We start from the raw sequence: 21449 nt of genomic DNA on the forward strand, positions 1-21449 counted from the left end.
AGCAAACACAACACAAACAGAAGCTTGAAAAATGTTGGCATGAGTCTTATGTCTCTTTTGCTGCTTTTGGAACCCAGCTACCATGTGAAGAAGGCTGGGCCAGCCTGCTAGAGATGCATGGCCCAGCTGACTACCTGCAGCAACAGACATGGAAGTGAGGACACCTTACACCACCCAGCCTGGGTCTGGCCACCAGAAGATTGCAGCCGTGTGGGTAACCCGCAAAATCCGCAAACCAGCAGAACTACCCAGCTAAGCCACTGAGCCTAGCTCAAATTGCTAATTCATGTTATCACGGGCAAATAAAATGTTGTTCTAAACCACAAAGTTTCAGGGTGGTTTCTTTTTTTTTTTTTTTAAAGATTTTATTTTTTTCCTTTTTCTCCCCAAAGCCCCCCGGTACACAGTTGTATATTCTTCGTTGTGGGTCCTTCTAGCTGAGGCATGTGGGACGCTGCCTCAGCGTGGTTTGATGAGCAGTGCCATGTCCGTGCCCAGGATTCGAACCAACGAAACACTGGGCCGCCTGCAGTGGAGAGCGTGAACTTAACCACTCAGCCACGGGGCCAGCCCCTCAGGGTGGTTTTTTGTGCAGCAATTGATAACCAATAAGAGTCCCTTCAGTCACCTCTGAGTTACCTCACAGGCTACCAATGAAGCACAATCATTTAGATGACAGTGATAACAACAGCCGCCTGGACTCCATGGTCCCATTTTCCCAGGGACTTGAGACAGTATAAATTTATTCTTATAACGTTCTAGAGAAACAAGGTATGAATTAGGAAAAATAGTCAAGAGGCACAGAGATTTAGAACTTGATATTACTTGGCCCCATTCTGACTATCAGTCAATGGTTTAATCATTAGACTTCAATACTGCCCCTAATGTGGACTAAAAATACAAAGCAAATTTCAAGCCTCCAGGATGAAAACGAAAAGGAAAATACCAAGTCTGAGAGACAGCCTTAATTCTGAAAATGCCCTAATGCTTCGGATCCTGCTCGTGATCTTGGAGATTACATTAGAAGCAGCATGGAAGCTGTTTCCAGCCATTAGCTTTTGAATTTCGTTCCATCATTTATTAACTCAAAAAATATTTACTGAGCACCCACTATGTGCCAGGTACTATCTCAGACTGTGGGGTAAGAAAGGCTGATGTGGTACCTATCCAAATGGAGTTGCTATTCCTGTGGGGTAAAAAGCCAGAAAACAAACAAACCAAGATAAAAATTGAAAGTTAGAGTAAGTGCCATGAAGGAAATGGACAAAAAAATAAGGGCGAGTCCATTCTTTTTTTTTTTTGAGGAAGATTAGCCCTGAGGTAACTACTGCCAATCCTCCTCTTTTTGCTGAGGAAGACTGGCCCTGTGCTAACATCCATGCCCATCTTCCTCTACTTTATACGTGGGACGCCTATCACAGCATGGCTTTTGCCAAGCTGTGCCACGTCCGCATCCAGGATCTGAACCAGCGAACCTTGGGCCGCCGAGATGCGGAACGTGCAAACTTCACCACTTCGCCACCGGGCCAGCCCCGAGTCCATTCTTAAATAGGACATCAGAGAAGGCCTATCAGAGGAGGTGATCCTGAAGTTGAGACTTACAGGTGAAGAAGGAGCTGATCACACAAAGCACAGTGGTGGTGGTAGCAGGTGGAAGATATTCCAGCCAGAGAGAACCATGCATGGCACCATTTCTCTAAACTTGATTGCCTTTTAAAACCTGGCTTCAAGGTCGGCAAAATCACCAGTGGTATTACAGTGACTACTCTGGCAGTGGCAGTGACAAGGAAAGCTAGGGGGTGAATCACTGTTCAAACTCTAGCTGGGCTCTGAGGTGGACCCAAAGGCAGGTTCCCGGGAAAACAAAGCGTAGAAGGAAAATTACAAAAACTACAGAGCAGGACAAATGAGACCTGGTGGCGTTTTACAACCTGTTTTGTTTTCTTTTTTCTTCACTTACTGTGTCTCTGACATCTTTTTACAGCAATGAAAACATTTTCCCTTTTATGGCCTCCTCAAATACATGCTGGTGTATCTACAGAATCTCCTACTGGGGCTAGATTTCAAGTTACAAACTCAGGTGACCATTCTAATAAAGCCTCATCTCATTAGTTGACAGAGATCAACATCTATAATTCAATATTATGGTGATGGCTTAGGTATAGTATGGGCTACAATAAAAAAGTCTGCTGAGATTTCCACTTAACGTTAACCCCCACCCAGCTGTCACGCGGCCTGCACGTTGCTCTTCCAGACATCATAAGGCAGTCCTCACGCATTCCCAACAGAGGCCATAAAGAATATATCCTAAGAGAGAATTTTAAATCAATATTACACCCACCTGATATCAGCGAGTGTTAAAGAGAACTTACGGTTCAAATGACTTTCTATACTCTTTCTTTAACATCGGGTGCAACTGTCAAAACACACAGAACTGAACACTATTAAGATCTGTGCATTTTACTGTACACTGACTGACTTTATCTCAAAAACCAAAAACCCAACCAGGGACAAGCATCTTCCTTTCTACCTCTACATAAATACCAGTACTACACAATATACCAACTAGAAGACAGTTTTTCTGATGAGGAAGATACACTCCACTAGCCTGAAGAGGACAGCAATCCTTTGCTTTTTACCTTTTTCTCATCAGTAAGGTCAAGGGATTCCAGCTGTTTTCCCTGATCTGCTGCGTACAGTTCCAGGAGATTGTCAAAATTTGTAGTTAATACCAGCGCTCCATTTTCCATCAGGTGGAGAACTGATTGAAGCAGCTGTTTTCCAGAATCTTCCATCTTTGACTCCAGGTCATCAAATACTTCATATAAACAGTCTTTGAAAAATGTGGATCGAACATTGCTAGTACGCTGGGGAGGGATTTGAAAGAGAAACATTAATCCTAGGTGTTTTGGTAGTGATTTGTCTTAGTTACAGTAAGAGCAAGTTTTTGAAGAATATTTTGTACTTAAAATAAGGATAAAATATTGCCTACAGTGTTCTAACAGGGAAAAGAGGATGATAATGCCAAGGGCTCAGCACAATGCCTGGCACATAGCAGAGATCAGTCCTATGACATCATACACCAACAAGCATAAGCTTTCTGAATAGCATTTTATAGAATGAAGAAAAAGGGGCGTGGCCAAGAGCTGTGAGTCAGCACCTGGACTAAACGGATGCTGGGCTAGAAAGTAAAGCACCAATTACCCTCTAATGAGGCCTCCAGGAAGAAGGCAATACTTTCTGTTAAATTTCCCTTATCTAGGGAATAACCAGTAAGATAGCTCGAAATGTGGTTTAGCAGCTCTTCTAATCCGAGGTGCTTTGTACAGATGCTTACGGATTTAGGAAAAACTGCTCGCCTTCTCCCCACCTGTTTTTTCCCTGGCAAAATTCAGCAATTTGTTTATAGGTTTGCCAGGAAGAACACTTAGTATATAATAAAGGTTATAAAAAAATCTGCATTTTGCAACTATTAAACATACCAAACAGGGGCTGGCCTGGTGGCATAATGGTTAAGTTTGTGTGCTCTGCTTCAGCAGCCCAGGGTTCACGGGTTCGGATCCTGGGTGTGGATCTAGCACCACTTGTCAGCCCATGCTGTGGCAGCATCCCACATAAAACAGACGAAGGTTGGCACAGATGTTAGCTCAGCGACAATCTTCCTCAAGCAAAAGAGGAAGATTGGCAACAGACGTTAGATCAGAACCAATCTTCCTTGCAAAAAAAAACCCCACAAAAACCAAGCATTTATCAGTTCTAAAAAGCATTTATCAGTTCTAAACAGACTCCCTATTTCTTTTCTCTTTTTTAGGAAGACTGGCCCTGAGCTAACAGCTGTGCCCATCTTCCTCTACTTTCTATGTGGGATGCCTACCACAGCATGGTTTGACAAGCAGTGCCATGTCCGCAACCGGAATCCGAACCGGCAAACCCCTGGCCGCCGAAGCAGAATGTGGGAACTTAACCGCTGCACCACCAGGCCGGCCCCAGACTCCCTATTTCTTCAACAGGGTTTTTTAAATAACTGCTTTCTCAGATTCATTGTGAATATATGTAAATATTTCTGAGGACTAATGAGGAACTATAATACCAACCTCAAGTGGGAAGTGGGCTTTATAACTTAAAAGTGAAGAGGCCCCGGGACAGAAGGAATTTGAAGGGAGAAAGTAACTGTGTAATGTGTTATAATAAATGTCTGATCTCTAACCTATTCCTGCAATACCATCCCATTAGATAACACCAGAGCCAGATTTAGTTCTTAAAGGGCCCAATATTTCCCATGCAAATATGGGCAGTCATTGCTCTTAGCTGCTAGACAGTAGATATTTAGCTCCTTCTGTTTTTCCTCAAAGTATCCCCTGCACCTTCCTGGTTTGCTGTGGCATATCTTTCTAATAGCGCAATGCTCAGATAAAGATCTGTTTCCACGGGACTGTGTAAGCAGATTCGTAAAACATGCTTCAATTTGCCAAATTCTTCTCCTAATTCTTCAAAGTACTTTACAAAATTATCAATTCTTTAATTATACCTACCAAATAAATGGCAAATATCTTCACAGTAGAAAAATTAGAGGACAGAGTGAAACAGTCCTCTGCCTGATGGTGACACACCCAGAAGTGCATCTGGTCTGTCGATTTGATCCGTGCCACCTCTACCACTAGACAGGCTCCTCACTGTAGCCTGTGTCAGCGGGCTCACAGATTTTTTTTCTAGTGCTAAAAAGACAGTATGGCCCATAATTTACGTGGCTGAGAATGTGGGTCATGTTTTTAAACTTTTGTCCGTTCTCATTACACACTGGCATAAATAATTATGTAGCATATTAGCAGCCCATAGGCAACCAACTGGGGACTCTAACACTCAATCAGGATGAACAATCCGATCAGAAACAAACAGTGAAGAATTTATAACCCTATACCACTATTGAATACCAGGCTCTTTTCTAGATTTGCTATCAAAAACATGACATATACAAGGTCATCACTGCTCTGTTATCTGTAATGGTAAAAGCCTGGAAACAAGCCAAGTATCTACTACAGGAGACTGGTATGGCCAAGTACCCGTATATGAGACTGGTACAGAAAGGTCTCCAGGATATTCTGTTAAATAAAACAAACCAGGTGCAGAACAGTATGTCTACAGTGCTACCTGTTGACATGGGCGATGGAGGTAGTGAGGTAAGAATAAATAAAGTCCTATTTCCTTGTTTTTTGCAAAAAGGAACACTGAATGAATACTCAAAAAGCTAGTAAGTGTGGTGATCAAAGGGGGGTCAGTTTGGGAGGGGAGGTGGACAAAGACATGGGTGGGAGTGAGATGCTGCAATGTCTGTAAACCTTTTACATCATTTTGAATCTGCAATGTGTATAAACACTACCTATTCAAAAAAGCAAAACTAAGTTTAAAATTGTGATTTTAAGAGCTTTCTGGGGCCGGCCTGGTGGTGCAGCAGTTAAGTTTGCACGTTCCGCTTCGGTGGCCCAGGGTTCACTGGTTCAGATCCCAGGTGCAGACATGCCACGGCTTCGCAAGCCATGCTGTGGTAGGCGTCCCACATATAAAGTAGAGGAAGATGGGCATAGACGTGAGCTCAGGGGCAGACTTCCTCAGTGAAAAGAGGAGGACTGGGAGCAGATGTTAGCTCAGGGCGAATCTTCCTCAAATAAAAAGAACTTTCTTGTGTTTTATAACTTCGTCTTGTACTTGGATTCACACACACACAGTTATACAACACGACATTCCAGGAGCAGTTTAATCATTCCACACACAGATAAAAACACCTGTGTATACAACCAGGCAGTCCTAAGCGTGGAATATATTTTCTTGCTCCTAAGAAAAGAAGGCGAAGGCCTGGAAATAAATGTCACAAGTCAGTTATCTGAGTGATTTCTTTAAGCGATCACATCTTGCATATCAATACTGAGAAGAAGGAAAGAGGCTTCTGGAGCTGCAGTGATTTCCTCAGACTTAAAGTGAACGTTTTTCTCTCTTGAAGCAGGTGACCTTAGAACTGAATTTCCCACCAGTGGCCTCTCTAAATAAAAACAAAGGAATGAAAACAAACAAGGAGGCTCCACAGTTGAAAGGAAATGCCGAACTCCCACACAAACTATGGACGTTTTCTCACTCACCTGAAACAGTGAGCTGAATCCAAAGGGACTTCATCTCCTTCCCTGTAACTCCCATCTCCCTGATCTCAGACACCCTTTCCCACCAAAGTCACTAACACTGAGAGTGCATTCGCCATGTGCCAGACACTTTACACACATTCTCTCACTTATTCTTCATACAAGGTAAGCAGTAGTATCCCAGTTTTACAAGAGCAAAAACAGCTTCTGAGCAGTGAAGTGACCTGCCCCGGGGCCCAGTGCATTTAAACGGCAGTCTTTCTGATTCCGAAACCCTCTTTGCATTGAAGGCACAATGTCACTTCCCTACTCTGAGAAACTGCTCAGGTAGAGGGGCCTATTCACCCTGCCTTATTAGCATTGTTAGATTCTTTAAAAAATATGTATATATATGGATATGCTCAAACATACACAAAGATAAAAAGAAGAGTATAAACCCCCACGTTCCCATCTTCTAGTTTCAACAACGATCACACGCGGCCAATCCTGTCTAATCCAAACACCCTCCCACTCCATCCCCAACTCCCTTCACTGAAGTTTCCTGAAGCAATTCCCAGGCATCATATCATTTCATTGCAACAGTTCAAGAGTTCCCCAAAAGACAAGGACTCCCCTTTATATGTGAAACAAAACGTAACTGCAATACCACTACCACACCTAAAAGACGCAGTAACATTAATTCCTCAATATCAAATACTCAGATAGCCTTCAAATTTCCCCAAACATGTATCTCTGTTTCTTTTTTTTTTAAGCCTTTGGGTTGTCTGTGTTTTCTTCTTACATATCCTCTATTGGAGTGGTTTTCAAAATGTGGCCCTGGACCCCATGGATCCCTAAGATTCTTTAAGGGGTGTGTAAAATCAAAATTATTGTCATCATAATATTAAGGTGATATCTGTCTTTTAAATTCTGTTGATATTTCCACTGATGGTACAAAAGCAATGGTGGGAAAACTGCCAGTGCCTTAGGGTGAATCAAGAGAGTCAACCAAGCATGCTGTCTTCATATATTCTTCACTACCCAAGACTTACAGAAAGAAAAAATGCCAGTTTCACTCAAGAATGTCCTCAATGAAGCAGTAAAAGTTATTACTTGCATTAAATCTTGCTCCTTGAGTCCACGTCCTTTTAAGATTGTGTGCGCGGAAACAGGAAGCACGCACATCGCACTTGTGCAGGCTGGAGAGGATGGCGGCCTCGAGGTGAAACATGGGTGTGAGTATTTAATTTGTAAGCTGAACCAGCTGCCTTTTTTCATGGAACATCATCTTTACTTGAAAGAATGACAGTCAAACTATGGTTATTCAGATTTGGGTAGTCTCAGGCATTCTTGTAAAAATAAGTGAAGCAAGACTGCCATTTCAAGGAAAACAGTGGATGGATGACTGCTGCCACTGTCGCCAACGATAAAAGCTGAACCTTCCAGCAAGAGTCAGAATTTCATACAATTTGTATCTGCCACCATGAGCTTGACAGCTCCCAAACACACCTTTGTGATGAGACTGGTGGTGATATTAATGAATGCAGTTTTTTGACTGTGTAGTGAAATGTGTCAACATCTGAAAAATATGTGTAACCCAGTGAACCAGCACTGTCCAAATGACCAACACATGAAGTTACAAAAGCACGCATGGGTGAAACAGCCACTTTGAGTGCAAGCTGGACCATGGAGTTCAGTGCAACAGAGTAGCACCAACAAGGAATATCTACAATTATCCAGAAAGACTATTAAAACACTTCTCTTTTCCAAGTATCTATGACACCTGATCTTTTCAGACTTAAACCAAAACAACATAAACACACCAGGCTGACTATATAAAGCAGATGTGAGAACCCAGCTGTTTTCTATTAAGCTAGACATTAGAGATTGGTAAAAATATGAAACAATACTACTTTTCTCACTAATTTATCTTTGTTTTGGAAAATATAATTATTTTTCATAAGCATTGTTATTTATGTTAACATGTAATAGGTTTATTGCTATTTTAAAATGAATTAATATTTTTAAATTCTCATTTGATTTCTTTTGGAGAGGAAGATTGGCCCTAACTAACATCTGTTGCCAATATTCCTCTTTTTGCTTGAGGAAGATTGTCCCTGAGCCAACATCTGTGCCCATCTTCCTCTATTTTGTGTGTGGGACGCCTGCCACAGCATGGCTTGATGAGCAGGGTGTAGGTCTGCACCCGGGATCCAAATCTGTGAACCCGGGGCCTCCCCGAAGTGAAGCATGTGAACGTAACCAGTAGGCCACCAGGCTGGCCCCTAAATTCTCATTTTTAATACAATGAATATTTTAATGTCAATGAACATATTGACAGATATAACCCATATAAATAAAAGCTGTTGGAGATTCTCAATAATTTTTAAGAGTGTAAAGGAGCCTTGAGACCAAAAAATTTGATAATTGCTATTCTACTGGAACTGACACTAATCCACAGCTATACTTTAAGGTTAATAATAAATCTTCACCCAAAGATAATTAGTGACTCCAGTTTGATGTATCTGGTTAGCATACATTTACTGACATTGACTTAAATCTTCTCACTACTTTCAATCGTAACCAACCCAACTAGCAAAACCAAGCTTTCTATTCTCAGGAGACCACTATAATGGATCAGTAAAGGCTGCAGCCACAATAATAAGCTGGCACGGCAATACCACAACTCCTAGCTTGACACAGGACTTCTGCATCCACAGACTACTCTTCCTGGACTAATACAGCACTCTTTGTCCTCATAAGCTCTTTTTTTTCTTTTTCTTCCCAGAAAGATAACATGTTAATTAACTGCCAAACACATTTCTTTAATATTTTTCTCTTACATTTGCTAACTATATACTCTTTTTTTTTTCGAGGAAGATTATCCCTGAGCTAACTACTGCCAGTCTTCCATTTTTTTGCTGAGGAAGCCTGGCCCTGAGCTAACATCCGTGCCCATCTTCCTCTACTTCATATGCAGGACGCCTCCCACAGCACAGCTTGCCAAGTGGTACGTAGGTCTGCACCCAAGATCCAAACCAGCAAACTGTGGGCTGCTGAAGTGGAATGTGAGAACTTAACCAGTGCACCAGTAGGCCGGCCCCTAGCTATATACTCTTTATCTTTTTACATAACAATAATTTTGCATTTGTTTGGACATTAAAAAATATTATGTATGTTTTCTCTCCTCTTTGCTCTCAAGTATACTTTATCAGATATTAATATAGCCACTGTCACTTTCTATTGATTAGTGTTGGAATTACACACCTTTTCCACCCCTTTACCTTTATTTTTAATAGCTTTATTGAGATATAATTCACATTAACACACAATTGACCTATATGAAGTATATGATTCAGTGATTATTTGAAGGTTCACAGATAGGTGTAACTATCACCACAATTTTAGAATGTTTTCACCATCTCAAAAAGGAACCCCATAACCTGTAACTATCACCCTCCTGTTCCAGTCCCAGGCAACTGCTCATCTTGCTTCCTGTCTCTAACACATTTCCCTATTCTGGACATTTCATATGAATGGAACCATCTGACATGTGGTCTTCTGCGACTGGCTTCCACTTAGCATAACGTTTTTCAGGGTTTTTTTTTTTTTGAGGAAGATTAGCCCTGAGCTAACATCTGCCACCAGTCCTCCTCTTTTTGCTGAGGAAGACTGGCCCTGAGCTAACACCTGTGCCCATCTTCCTCTACTTTATATGTGGGATGCCTACCACAGCAAGCTCAACACGTGGTATGTAGGTCCACACCCAGGATCCGAACTGGTGAACCCCAGGCTGCTGAAGCGGAATGTGTGAACTTAACTGCTGCGCCACTGGGCCGGCCCCAAGCATAATGTTCTAAAGGTTCATTCATGTGGCAGCATGTATCAGCCCTTAATTCCTTTTCATGGGCAAGTAATATTGCATTGTACGAGTATGCCACATTTTGTTTATCCATTTAAAAGTTGATCAACATCTGGGTTATTTCCATCCTTTGTTTATCATGAATAACGCTATAAACATTTGCTTTAAGTTTCTGTACGGACATGTGTTTTCATTTCTCTTGGGTCTATATCTAGGAGCAGAACTGTTGGGTCATATGGAAACTCTTCATTTTATCATTTGAGGTAATGTGAGACTGTTTCCACAGTCTGCACAATTTCATGATCCCAGCATGTATGAGGGTTCCAATTTCTCCACATCCTGGCCAACAATTATTATCTGACTTTTTGATTCTATCTTAGTGGGTGTAAAGCAGTATCTCATGTGGCTTTGATTTGCATTTTTCTAATGATTAAAGACATCGAGGGGCCGGCCCGGTGGCTCAGCAGTTAAGTGCGCACATTCCGCTTCTGGTGGCTGGGGGTTCGCCGGTTCGGATCCCAGGTGCGGACATGGCACCACTTAGCAAGCCATGCTGTGGTAGGCGTCCCACATATAAAGTAGAGGAAGATGGGCAGGGATGTTAGCTCAGGGCCAGTCTTCCAGCAAAAAGAGGAGGATTGGCAGCAGATGTTAGCTCAGGGTTGATCTTCCTCAAAAAAAAAAAAAAGGACATCGAGCATCTTTCCATGTGCTTATTAGCCATGTGTATATCTTCCTTGGAGAAATGTCTATTCAGATGCTTTGCCATTTTTAAATTGGATTATTTGCCTTTTTATTGTTAACAGTTCTTTATATATTCTGGATACTACACCCTTTTCAGATATATGAATTGTTAATATTTTCTCCCATTCTGGGGGCTTTTTACTTTCTTGATAGTGTTCTTTGAGTCTGACAACATTACCTTCGGTGAAGTACAATTTATCTATTTTTTCTTTTGTTGCTTGTGCTTTTGGTGGCATATTTAGAAAATCACTGTCAGGGGGCCAGCCTGGTGGTGCAGTGGTTAAGTTTGCACGTTCCACTTAGGTGGCCTGGGGTTCGCTGGTTCAGATACCGGGTGCAGACCTATGCACTGCTTGTCAAGCCATGCTGTGGCAGGCATCCCACATATAAAGTATAGGAAGATGGGCATGGATGTTAGCTAAGAGCCAGTCTTCCTCAGCAAAAAGAGGAGGATTGGTGGCAGATGTTAGCTCAGGGCTAATCTTCCACAAAAAAAACAACAAAGTTGGATCCAAAGTGATGAAGCTTTAAACCTATATTTTCTTCTAAGGGTTTTATAGTTTCAGCTCTTACATTTAGGTCTTCTTCCATTTTGTGTTTATTTTTGTATGTGGTATGAGGTGGAGGTCCCATGAGCTCTCTAAAGCCTATTAATTCTTTACATTGTTCTAGGTTAGTAACAGTTTATCCCAATTAAGGACAAGAAAATGAAAATAGGAAGTAAAAGGCCCTAAGTTTCTGAAATGAGTCATGTACCAGGAGAAAATTACTGTTAACTGCCTGTCTTTTAGGCTAACTCTTAATGACACTTGTTTCCTATAGGCCCTAGGGCCTGGGGGAAAAAACATCAACACTACTGATTGACTTTTTAAGGAGTAAGAGTTATTATTTTCTCTTAAGGTGCACTTGACTTATTAAGATTTGGAACATGCTTTGGCTACTCTATTATTTTCAAATGTATCTTAAGTGAATCCTGATTTTTAAGACAAAGCAAGACGAGGAGGCCCCTTAACCATTCAGGAGTTGGTACCCAACTCAGTGGAATAAAACAAGACAAAATTCCTTATAAATATTTTGAGTGATTGCCTTTAAAAGAAACATTAAAAACTGGTGTGGCTTCATCCATAAAATGATTAAGAATTATCTCTAATCTTTCTGAGGTTCCCTAAAAGGCATGGATGCCAGACAACACAGCTTTTCTAGTGGTGAGTGTAGAAAAAGTAAATTCAAAACACAGCAATAATGGGACAGTGGCCTCATTTTTGTACAAAGGCCTCAACATCATCAAGATCATCACACACAAACTGAAATGAGGTCAAGATATCGACCCTGAACAGGGTCTATAAAGAGACATCTTGCAGAAGAGCCAAACGTTATGCAAATCTACAAGCTAGAAGCGAATATCCTCATTAGATTACACATGTGCGTCATCATTTCAGGAAACGTCAAAGGCCAGGGTACGTGGGAGGGTACTCACAGGAGAGAGTTTCTGGATGAGGTCATGGGCAACATGGATAAGGTTCTTGTCTTCATGGAGACATTTCTGAAATTTTTTGCTTTCCTCATCTTCTAGAAGGTCAAAATCAATGGCGGCATCTAGTAAGGCCTGAATTAACCCCTTCCAAGACTTCAGGGCTGGAACCTGAGGAGCGACCGCAGCACTAATGCCTGTTCCAATCACCAGCACGAGCTCCCGAGGCTTCTTGGCTTTTAAGCTTGGAAGCAGCTTCCTGAGAAAGTCAAACGGATGAGAGGTTAGGAATCCAACAGATATGAGGCACAGGGAAAGACCGTCATGGTTTTCAGCTCTAACTTTCAGAGTTGCAAGGATGACAAGCACCAGCTTCTGACACCTCTCCAAAGTAGCTTAATTAAAAAGACCAGAATATCGTGCCAGTGCTTGCTGAAAAACAAAATAATAAACCTATTTCAAGAATCCTAAAAACAAAGCTTAAACTCAGTTTTCTCCTTTATAGTCCTCTCAAACTAAGAAAACCCACCAAGATGAGGCAAAGGTCCAATTATATTACAGCTCAGCTGAGTTCTGCTAACTAAATTACATTTTCAAAAAACATGTTTGATTTGGATTCCAGAGAGAAAAGAAACCCACGCAAATTAAATTGGTATTGTTGAGAAATGTAGGACCGGAGATGAAAGACAGCCAATAAAAAATTTAAGCCCAAATTTTGTGAACACTATTAAGATGAAATTTGAGCATGACTAAAACTGAGTATGAGATAGTCAAACATGGGAACAAATCTGCCTTCAGTATTGTTCCAGATATCCTCAGGCCAAAAGAAAAAAAAGTGGCCAAGAGAATTCGGAAAACAAAGGAGCCTCACACACCTAAATAAACAAAGAAATAACTATTCAACAGCTATGACAGAAAGTGAGAACATTGCTTTCCTCCCTGATGAGCCGGTGGAGGCCGTCCTGAAGCGTCTATGTGAGGGAGCATGGGGACAGTTCTGCGTCCTGGGTCTCCACGAGGCTTCATTCTGGAAACTATATTAAAATCTGTTTGAAATGTAGTCATTCACTTGAATTTTTGCTGATGGCATGTTTTTCCCCAAGAAACTGCCTTTCTCAAACTTTGCCCAAATAATAAAATGAACAGTAAAGGGATCCGCATTTTGGCATACATAACGCAAGAAAGGAACAGTTCTTCCAGCCTTAGGAAACCTGGTTTTGAGGCAATAACCTCTACCAACCACCCCCTTCCTATCTCCACCTCCTGCATGCAGTCATTCAACAAACATGAAAAACCATAACTATGGCAGACACTATGGCAGGCACGAGTGATGGATCCATGGACAAAAGAGTCCCTGATTTCAGAAGCTGAGTCTACTGGAAAAGACAGATAATAGATATTAGAAGCAAATGATGAAAAATGAGTTTCAGTTCCAGGGAATCAAGATAGTGAAGCATAAACAAATATATACTCATAGGAAATTTCTAGAAGGATTCACAAGATTGTAAATAGTGGCTATTTGAAGTTTTTACCTCATACATTACAGATCTGAGGTGTAATTTTTTCCTAATTTAAGACTTTCAGTTAAAAAGAAAAAATTTAACAGTTGTATTTCATTTCTGGTTCTTCCTAAAACCATTAAATAAGAGCAAAGTAATTATTTTAGAAGGCATAAAGTCATAAAGAGTAGAAAAGGAAAAGGTGACAGCAGACAAAGAAGTCAACAAAATTTGAGAAGCTGTAAAGTACGAGCTGACTCCCTCTGTAGAACTCTGGGAATGTTCAGGCACATCTGAAGGTGGGGGCGCCACACAGGAGGATTCACCGCAAGGCCGTATCAGAAGCAGTGAGAACTTCAGACTGGAGGCTTGCCTTCCGGAGAAGCTGAACCAAAGCCTTCTGTATTTGAGAACACTGTGCACAGCTCGGGGAGGGGAGGATTAAGTAAAAATCTGCATGTGAAATATAAGACTCTCCCAGAGCAAGACTCTCGCCACAGACCTGCCCCACACCCCACCCAATCAGGAGATGGAGGATTGCTCTCTGGGGAAAATGGCAAGCACAAGAGAAAAGACCCACAGATTCTGACGGGAAGGAGCTTGTCAGCTGCAGAACCTGGTCCGCGCTGGACACCCACAGTGATGCCCATCTGCTCCTAGCCCCTGATGCACACGGTCCCCGACTGGCTTTTTAGTGTTTCCTCTTAAGTATGAGCAGACAAATAATGGTCACCTTACATCTGAACAAAGCCCCACCACGAGACTTACACCAAAACAAAGTAGCCAATAGAAAGGAACTTACAGGAAACAAGAGACAACACAGGAAAGCGAAGAAAAATTGAAAAGAAAACACTGACATCCTCACATAGATTTTTAAAAATGGCATCTATGAAACATGAACAGAACACTATAAAAAAGGGATGGGCAAACAAAAAGATTTCTTGGAAATTAAAAATATAACAAATAAAAAATTCATAAGGCTGGAAGATTAACTGAGAAAATCCCTGAGAAAGTAGAATGATAAAAACAAAAGTGATAGAAAAATATAAAGCAATTAAAGACTTAATCCAAAAGGTCCAACATCTGAATAACAAGAGTTCTACAATGACAGGATACAGAAAAAACTGTAAAGGGAATTATCAAATAAGCAACACAGGAAAATTTCTCCAAAGTGAAGTTATTAGTAGCCAGCTTGAGAGAGTCATCCAACATCTAGACTCATATGAAGACACATCATGCTGAAATTTCAGGTTACTGAGAATGAAATAACCATCCTTATAAGCTTCTAATGAGAAAAGAAAAAGAGGTTCATATAATACAAATGACTGGGAATCAGAACAGAGTGGCTGTTTTGGCAGGAACACTTAGATTTTAGCAGAGACTGAGCAAGGACTTTATAACTCTAAGGAAAATGATTTTCTACCTAAAATTCTACACTCAGCCAAATCATCAAATAAATGTAAGAGTATGATACAGACATTTTCAAATGTCTCCAAAAACTTTCCTCCTATGGGTCCTTACTAAGAAAGCTAATGAGGATATTTTTCAGCAAAATGAAGGAGTACACCAAAAAGGAAGACATGTGATTCAGGAAACAGAGCCTTCACTACAGGACAGATGTAAAAGGAGTTCTCAGGGTAATGGGAACGGTTAAACGGCAGGATGAGCAGTGCAGCAGCAGGCCTGGGGAACCACTGTCCAGCGTGGAGTGTGGGCCGGGCGAAGAATCCATGAAACAAATGAAACTGTAAACCACTGATGTGTGTCAGCATTTGAGGAAATTTACTCTTCTGTCACAGAGTTTGAAGATAAATTGACAAGTACACAGAAAACAAAGCAAACCAAAAAAATGAGACAATTTTTAATAACTTGGAGGAAAAAATGGATAAGAAACGTAACCATAACACATCATGAGGCTCAGCTATGAATACTATTTATTCAGTCATATAATGTAAATGTTAAAAACTGATATAACCAAAAATTGTGATATAAAACATACTGGGGGTTGTAGGGAGAGTACATGATGTGTGTGGGGGGCAATACAGGAGGAGGACCCAGGAGAGCAAGTCTATATCTTCCACAACTGGAAATCGCCAAAACTCAAAACTAGAAAATAGCAGTACACATACAGTATTTAAAAATATGGATGTAAATATTAGAAGATACAGATAAAAAAGTTGAAAGTGACTCTCTCTGAGGAGACACCCCACGGCATTATGAGGCTTGAAGTACTGACTTTTAAAATTATGTACATTTATGACCTTGATAAAAAATAAAAATCCAAAATAAAAATAATTCAATTTTATATGAAGGTCAATATTAATTAGTGAAAACAACTAGGACATGGGGCAAGTTTGTTATTTTTCGTTATCCAGCATTAATGGTAATTTACTACGTTGCTTGGATTCCCTTCCCTTGGTTACCTGGGCTTTTTGGTGGGGGGTGCGCCATCACTGAAGAATCCAAAAATCTTGTCTATATCGGAGGCCTGGCTCCCTGTAGAAGCCATCCAGTTTCTAAAATAGATTAAACACCATGGACCACAATTAGATCTGTAAAGTAGACCATTTAAAACAGCACATACATTAAGCAGTTTTAAGAAGCTGCACACCCTAATGGTGTTTTAGAGGCATCCTCTGCTTAAGGGAAATTCATTAGCTAATGTGCCCCAAACTTAAGGAATTAAATTCATCCAAAAGAAAGTAACCTTGAAATTATGACTTTGGTGCTCCACACCATCATCTTGCTTCTGTTCCTGAAGGGCCCCCCACTACCCGCCCACCACCAAAAAAACAAAAACCAGGGTCAACCCCCATCAATTATTGGCCATCACTTTGTAAAGCTTGAGAAATCCCTGTTACTCTCCCAGGAGGCAGACTTGGGGAAGACTCAGGGAATGAAAACAACCCATGGATTAGTGTGTTAATAGCCCCCAATTATCCATTTACTGTCAGCTAAAGAAATCACTGGGTCAAGAACAGAACAATCAATACTAATTTGCTGATTGTTAGACATTCCTCGTTGCTGGACAAGTGTGTCCTCGCAGCAGGGAGGCATGTCTTTCTAGCTAAACACAGAACGGACTGAGACTCTGAGATCAATGGGAAAGGCATTATCAAGCAAGGATGTATGAAAAATGACCAATTATGTCCAAGTGATGGGACCATTAGCAAAAGTAAAAGAATTAACATGGATTAGAATGAGAACTATAAAGAGACATTTTAGACGCTCGAAATTTTACTGAACTTGCTAAATCTAAAAACCACTAATTCTAAAATAGCAATGTTTGGGGCCAGCCTTCGTGGCCTAGTGGTTAAGTTCGGCACACTCTGCTTTGATAGCCTGGGTTTAGTTCCTGGGCACAGACCTACACCACTCCCCTGTCAGTGGCCATGCTGTGATGGTAGCTCACATAGAAAAAGAGGAAGATTAGCTCAGGGCAAATCCTCCTCAGCAGAAAAAAATAAAAATAGGGGCCAGCCCCATGGCCGAGTGGTTAAGTTCGCATATTTTGCTTCAGCAGCCCAGGGTTTCACCAGTTCAGATCCTGAGCGCAGACCCAGCACGAGTCATCAGGCCACGCCGAGGTGGCGTCCCACATAGCAGAACTAGAAGGACCTACAACTAAAATACACAACTATGCACTGGGGGGCTTTGGGGAGAAGAAGGAAAAAAAGGAAGAGGACTGGCAACAGACATTAGCTCAGGTGCCAATCTTTAAATAAATAAATAAATAAATAGTTGGGGCTGGACTGACAGCACAGCGGTTGAGTTTGTACACTCTGCTTCAGTGGCTTAGGGCTCACGGGTTCAGATCCTGGGCATGGAACTACACACCGCTGGTCAAGCCATGCTGTGGTGGTGACCCACACACAAAAAATAGAGGAGGACTGGCACAGATGTAAGCTCAGCGATAATCTTCCTTAAGCAAAAAAAAAAGGGGAAGATTGGCAACAGATGTTAGCTCAGGGCCAATCTTCCTCACCCTCCCAGAAAAAAAAAGAGCAATCTTTTAAATAGTGTATACACACACAAAAAACAGAAGACAATACATATTACCAGAGTTTGGGTGTTTTATTACTTTTCATTGTCAATTCTTAGAAAGAACTGAATTACCAATAAGTATTTGAAATTTACTGTTTTATTAAAAGGTTTTTTTCTTTATTAAAACACTTTTTAAAGTTTGCTGAACTAGTTTTTCTGGTAAATAGAAGGCTCAGTTCCTCACCCCACATTCCATCACACATAACGAAATTCTCCTTTCATATCATAATCATTAGGAAACTAGGAATCAAAAAATCACAGAAGTGAGTTAGGATGTAGATCATCTTTCTAGTCAAATCTTTGATTCTGCTGGTGAGAAAGCTGCAGCTCAGACAAGACAGATGCATTACTTAACTCAGAATCTTGCCTTAATAATTATCTGAGATGCCTGTTAAAAGTCTATGTTCCTAAAGATAAATTCTATTAGTTCATTTAAAAGACAGCATATATTCCTGGGCTCTAATCCCAAATTACCACTCCAGAATCGCCAGAACCTTCAGGGGATTCTTATGATGAGGCAAACAGGAAACATCTAAATGAAATACAAACAACTTTTCTATAATCAAACTATTTTGCTAAACGCAGGACGCCCACCAGGCACACCATATGCCATCCTCCCTTCCTTTAAGTGTACACATTACTGATCACCATCTCACAGCCTTCCAGTTTGCTAATACCAACAGGCAGGAGTTGATCGCCATTAAAATATCTCCATGCAGTTCTAATTTATGTGAAGTCGTGTCCCACTCTAAAGTCTAGTCTAGACTGGAGAAGTAGCGGTAGAAGAGTGGGTACTTCCACCACACACAGGGCAACCCATTTGTTTGGGGATATTTTTTAAAAGTACACAATGGAAAAGTGTATATGCTTATGCTCTTTCCTTAAATACGGTTCCATAAATCCATCATCTGAATAAATTATGCCCATGTAAAAAATAATACGGAGAAAGATGAAAATAAAGTATAGAGGAAAGTAATTTACTGTTTACTAAGTTTTGAAGACAGACACCTTCAGAATTCAATGCTCAATTCAGCTACTAAACCAAAGTTTTAACAACCTCTCATATAGTGCTTATCACATGCCAAACACTACTTACAAATATGAACTCATGCAATCCCCATAACCAAAGGAAGTACTCTTATCACCCTATTTTAGTGATGAGAAAACTGAGGCACAGACAGGCTGTGTGCCATAAGTCAAACCAAGCCATCCGCCTCTACGTCCCAAGTTCTGGCTCTTACCCACACTATTACAACCTAAAAACACTCTCCAAACAGTGGCTTCTCAGCCTTTTTGTTTTTAATCTGCAGTCCAAAACTATCAAAAAAGAGAAGCTCCTACATTCTAGAAAGCAGATTTACTTGAAATAATTCTGTGATGCTTAGTAGATGCTGTATGACTAGGCACTCTGCTGATGCAATGGCAGTCAACTAAATTGAGAAGCCAAATGAAACATTTTCTGATGACAAGCATGATTTGTTACGTTAACCCCCCCCCCACCCACTAATCCACCAGAACCCTAGAACACATCGATCATTTTCTCCTGGAAAATACGCAAGGTCATTTTCATGGGATTCTATTGCTGTGAGACGGCCAATTCTTGGTGTCTACAACCTGAATACTAAGTTTTTTAATTTTTTTCTTTACAGAGTCAACTGTTCTGAAGGTCTATTCATTCCAACTATATAATTTAAGAGAATATGGCCAAGAGCTCCTGATAAGTTATTACTGGAAGGTTTTGCCTCCTCTTATTTAGGGACTGAATGAGAAGTAATGCAATTTGCCTGCATAACATTTGATCACATACTCATCCTGTTTTCTAACAGGATCAGATCTATTCCTCAGTCTGAAGCATGCCTTGTGTGATACAATCTCACATGTACTCCTCACTGGCATCTAAGTATAAACCATATCTTACTCCTTCCAGGGTACTGTTTCAGGAAAAAAATCTGTTTTAGCATTTACCCTAAACAATACGCAGTTACTGCTAAAGAGCTTCGAAGCCAACTGTGAAAACCTCACAGAGAATTCCTAAACGTGCATCAACTGGTTCCCACATTACTTTCTTTACGTGATCACTATTTAAGTTGTCATTTTAGTGAGATTTGCTATGTATAGCAGAGGTGGAAAAAGCTTTTCTGCCATGAGAAAACAAAGGCAATTACCTGTGGCAGTACTTCATCACTCCAATTACTGCTAAGCCACTGAGAAATCCTTCAAAGCTAACAGAATTCAGCAACATAAATGTCAGACACTCAGTAAATGCTGAGAAAAGCAACAGCAACCTCATTAACAGATTTTCTAAGGCTTAAGTCTTCATATAAGATAGGACACACTTTGAAACCTGGCAGCTTGACAGGAAATAGAATGCTTATAATTGGTGGATGAAAAAGGGAAAAATCAAGGTAAGTGTTCTAGGAAAAAATCTATTAAGAAACATGGAAAAGAGACTGTTCATACAAATGAAATTAACTTGGTACAAACTAGAGGACTTATGGATTTGAAAACATCAAAGAAACCCAGAATCCCAGTCGTTCTTGCTTTCACAGCATCCTGGTGCTAGCAAAGATAGCAAAATCTGGTTCCTTTTCCCATTGCAGAAGCAGAGTGAGGTCTCCCAGCCTGCTTCCCTCACGCTGGCCTCTGCGTCTTCCCGCGCTTCCGCTGTGCAGTCTTCAGCTCAAACAAATCACACAACAGAAGGACTGCGGGACAACACATTTCAGTATATGGATGGATGGAAGAAATCAAAAGGAGAGGTAAGTTCTACTGATGACACTTTTGCCTGGAAATAAAAGATCTACAAACGACTAGCTTGAGAAGGTGGTACATACGTTTCTTGCTTTAAAAGATCAGCTCTATTTACAGCAAGCTTTCCCCCCTTCTATTCTAAAAAATACGAATAAAGACTGGCTTATTTCTCTAGCATAAATATAGGAAAGGATTAACTTTATTTTTTTAAGGGAAAAAGATAGTCTTCCTTGAACTTGGAAGAAATAAAACTCCTCTAATTGTGGCTTTTGGACTAATTCCAGCACATCTGGTTTTTAGTAACTGTGGAGGGGAGAGAGGAGGGAAAAGATAACTAGTATAAGGTACAAAAGAGCACTCAACAAGCTTATTGACAACTGACAAATTAAATATCTTACTCAGGTGGTTAATGAATTCAGTTCTATAATGTAGACTGCCGCCTTTCCCATCAGTGTATAACACAGATTTTCCATTTCTTCCTTCTAACACACGCAGAGATGGAACTGACACATAGGACTTACAGGTAGACGTGCCCGGATGTGATTCCTCTGTGTGCTCCAGGCTCCAAGTATTTCGTCTATCTCTGGTTAACTTAGTCCGCTCCTACTTTGATCTCTAAACTGTATGTACCTGACATTCTCTACCTTCTGTCAGGGAACATCTGTATCACACTCATTTCCTGAAAAGCTGCTTTAATGTAGTCGGTGAAAAAATGCCAGATTGATACCACTTACTCTCGGGATTTTACCAGCAAACAATGACCCTTATGTGAACAATGTGAGAATGACTGCATCAGAGAGATGGTTTCTGAAAGACTTTAGGATGAAGTGATATAACCCCAAATTCTAGAAAGCCTTTTATTTATTTTTAAAATTTCTTTTGAGGAAGATTAGCCCTGAGCTAACATCTGCTGCCAATCCTCATCTTTTTGCTGAGGAAGACTGGCCCTGGGCTAACATCCATGCCCATCT

The 21449-nt window shown here is 40.7% G+C and overlaps 1 protein-coding gene across 8 annotated transcripts in view; it reads right to left on the reverse strand.

Moving 5' to 3' along the window:
* FAM118B (family with sequence similarity 118 member B) overlaps positions 1–21449 on the reverse strand; it is a 42040-nt gene that overhangs the window by 5605 nt on the left and 14986 nt on the right. For all 8 annotated transcript variants that reach the window (XM_014845431.3, XM_014845435.3, XM_070489959.1 and 5 more), the window contains 3 exons: positions 16107–16199; positions 12191–12443; positions 2640–2867 (listed from right to left, as the gene is read on the reverse strand). In XM_014845431.3, the coding sequence (XP_014700917.1) occupies positions 2640–2867; positions 12191–12443; positions 16107–16192 (567 nt within the window). In that variant the 5' untranslated portion in view covers positions 16193–16199. The remainder of the gene's footprint in view (positions 1–2639; positions 2868–12190; positions 12444–16106; positions 16200–21449) is intronic.

Source organism: Equus asinus, chromosome 20 (genome assembly GCF_041296235.1).
Source record: "Equus asinus isolate D_3611 breed Donkey chromosome 20, EquAss-T2T_v2, whole genome shotgun sequence".
NCBI lineage: Eukaryota > Metazoa > Chordata > Mammalia > Perissodactyla > Equidae > Equus > Equus asinus.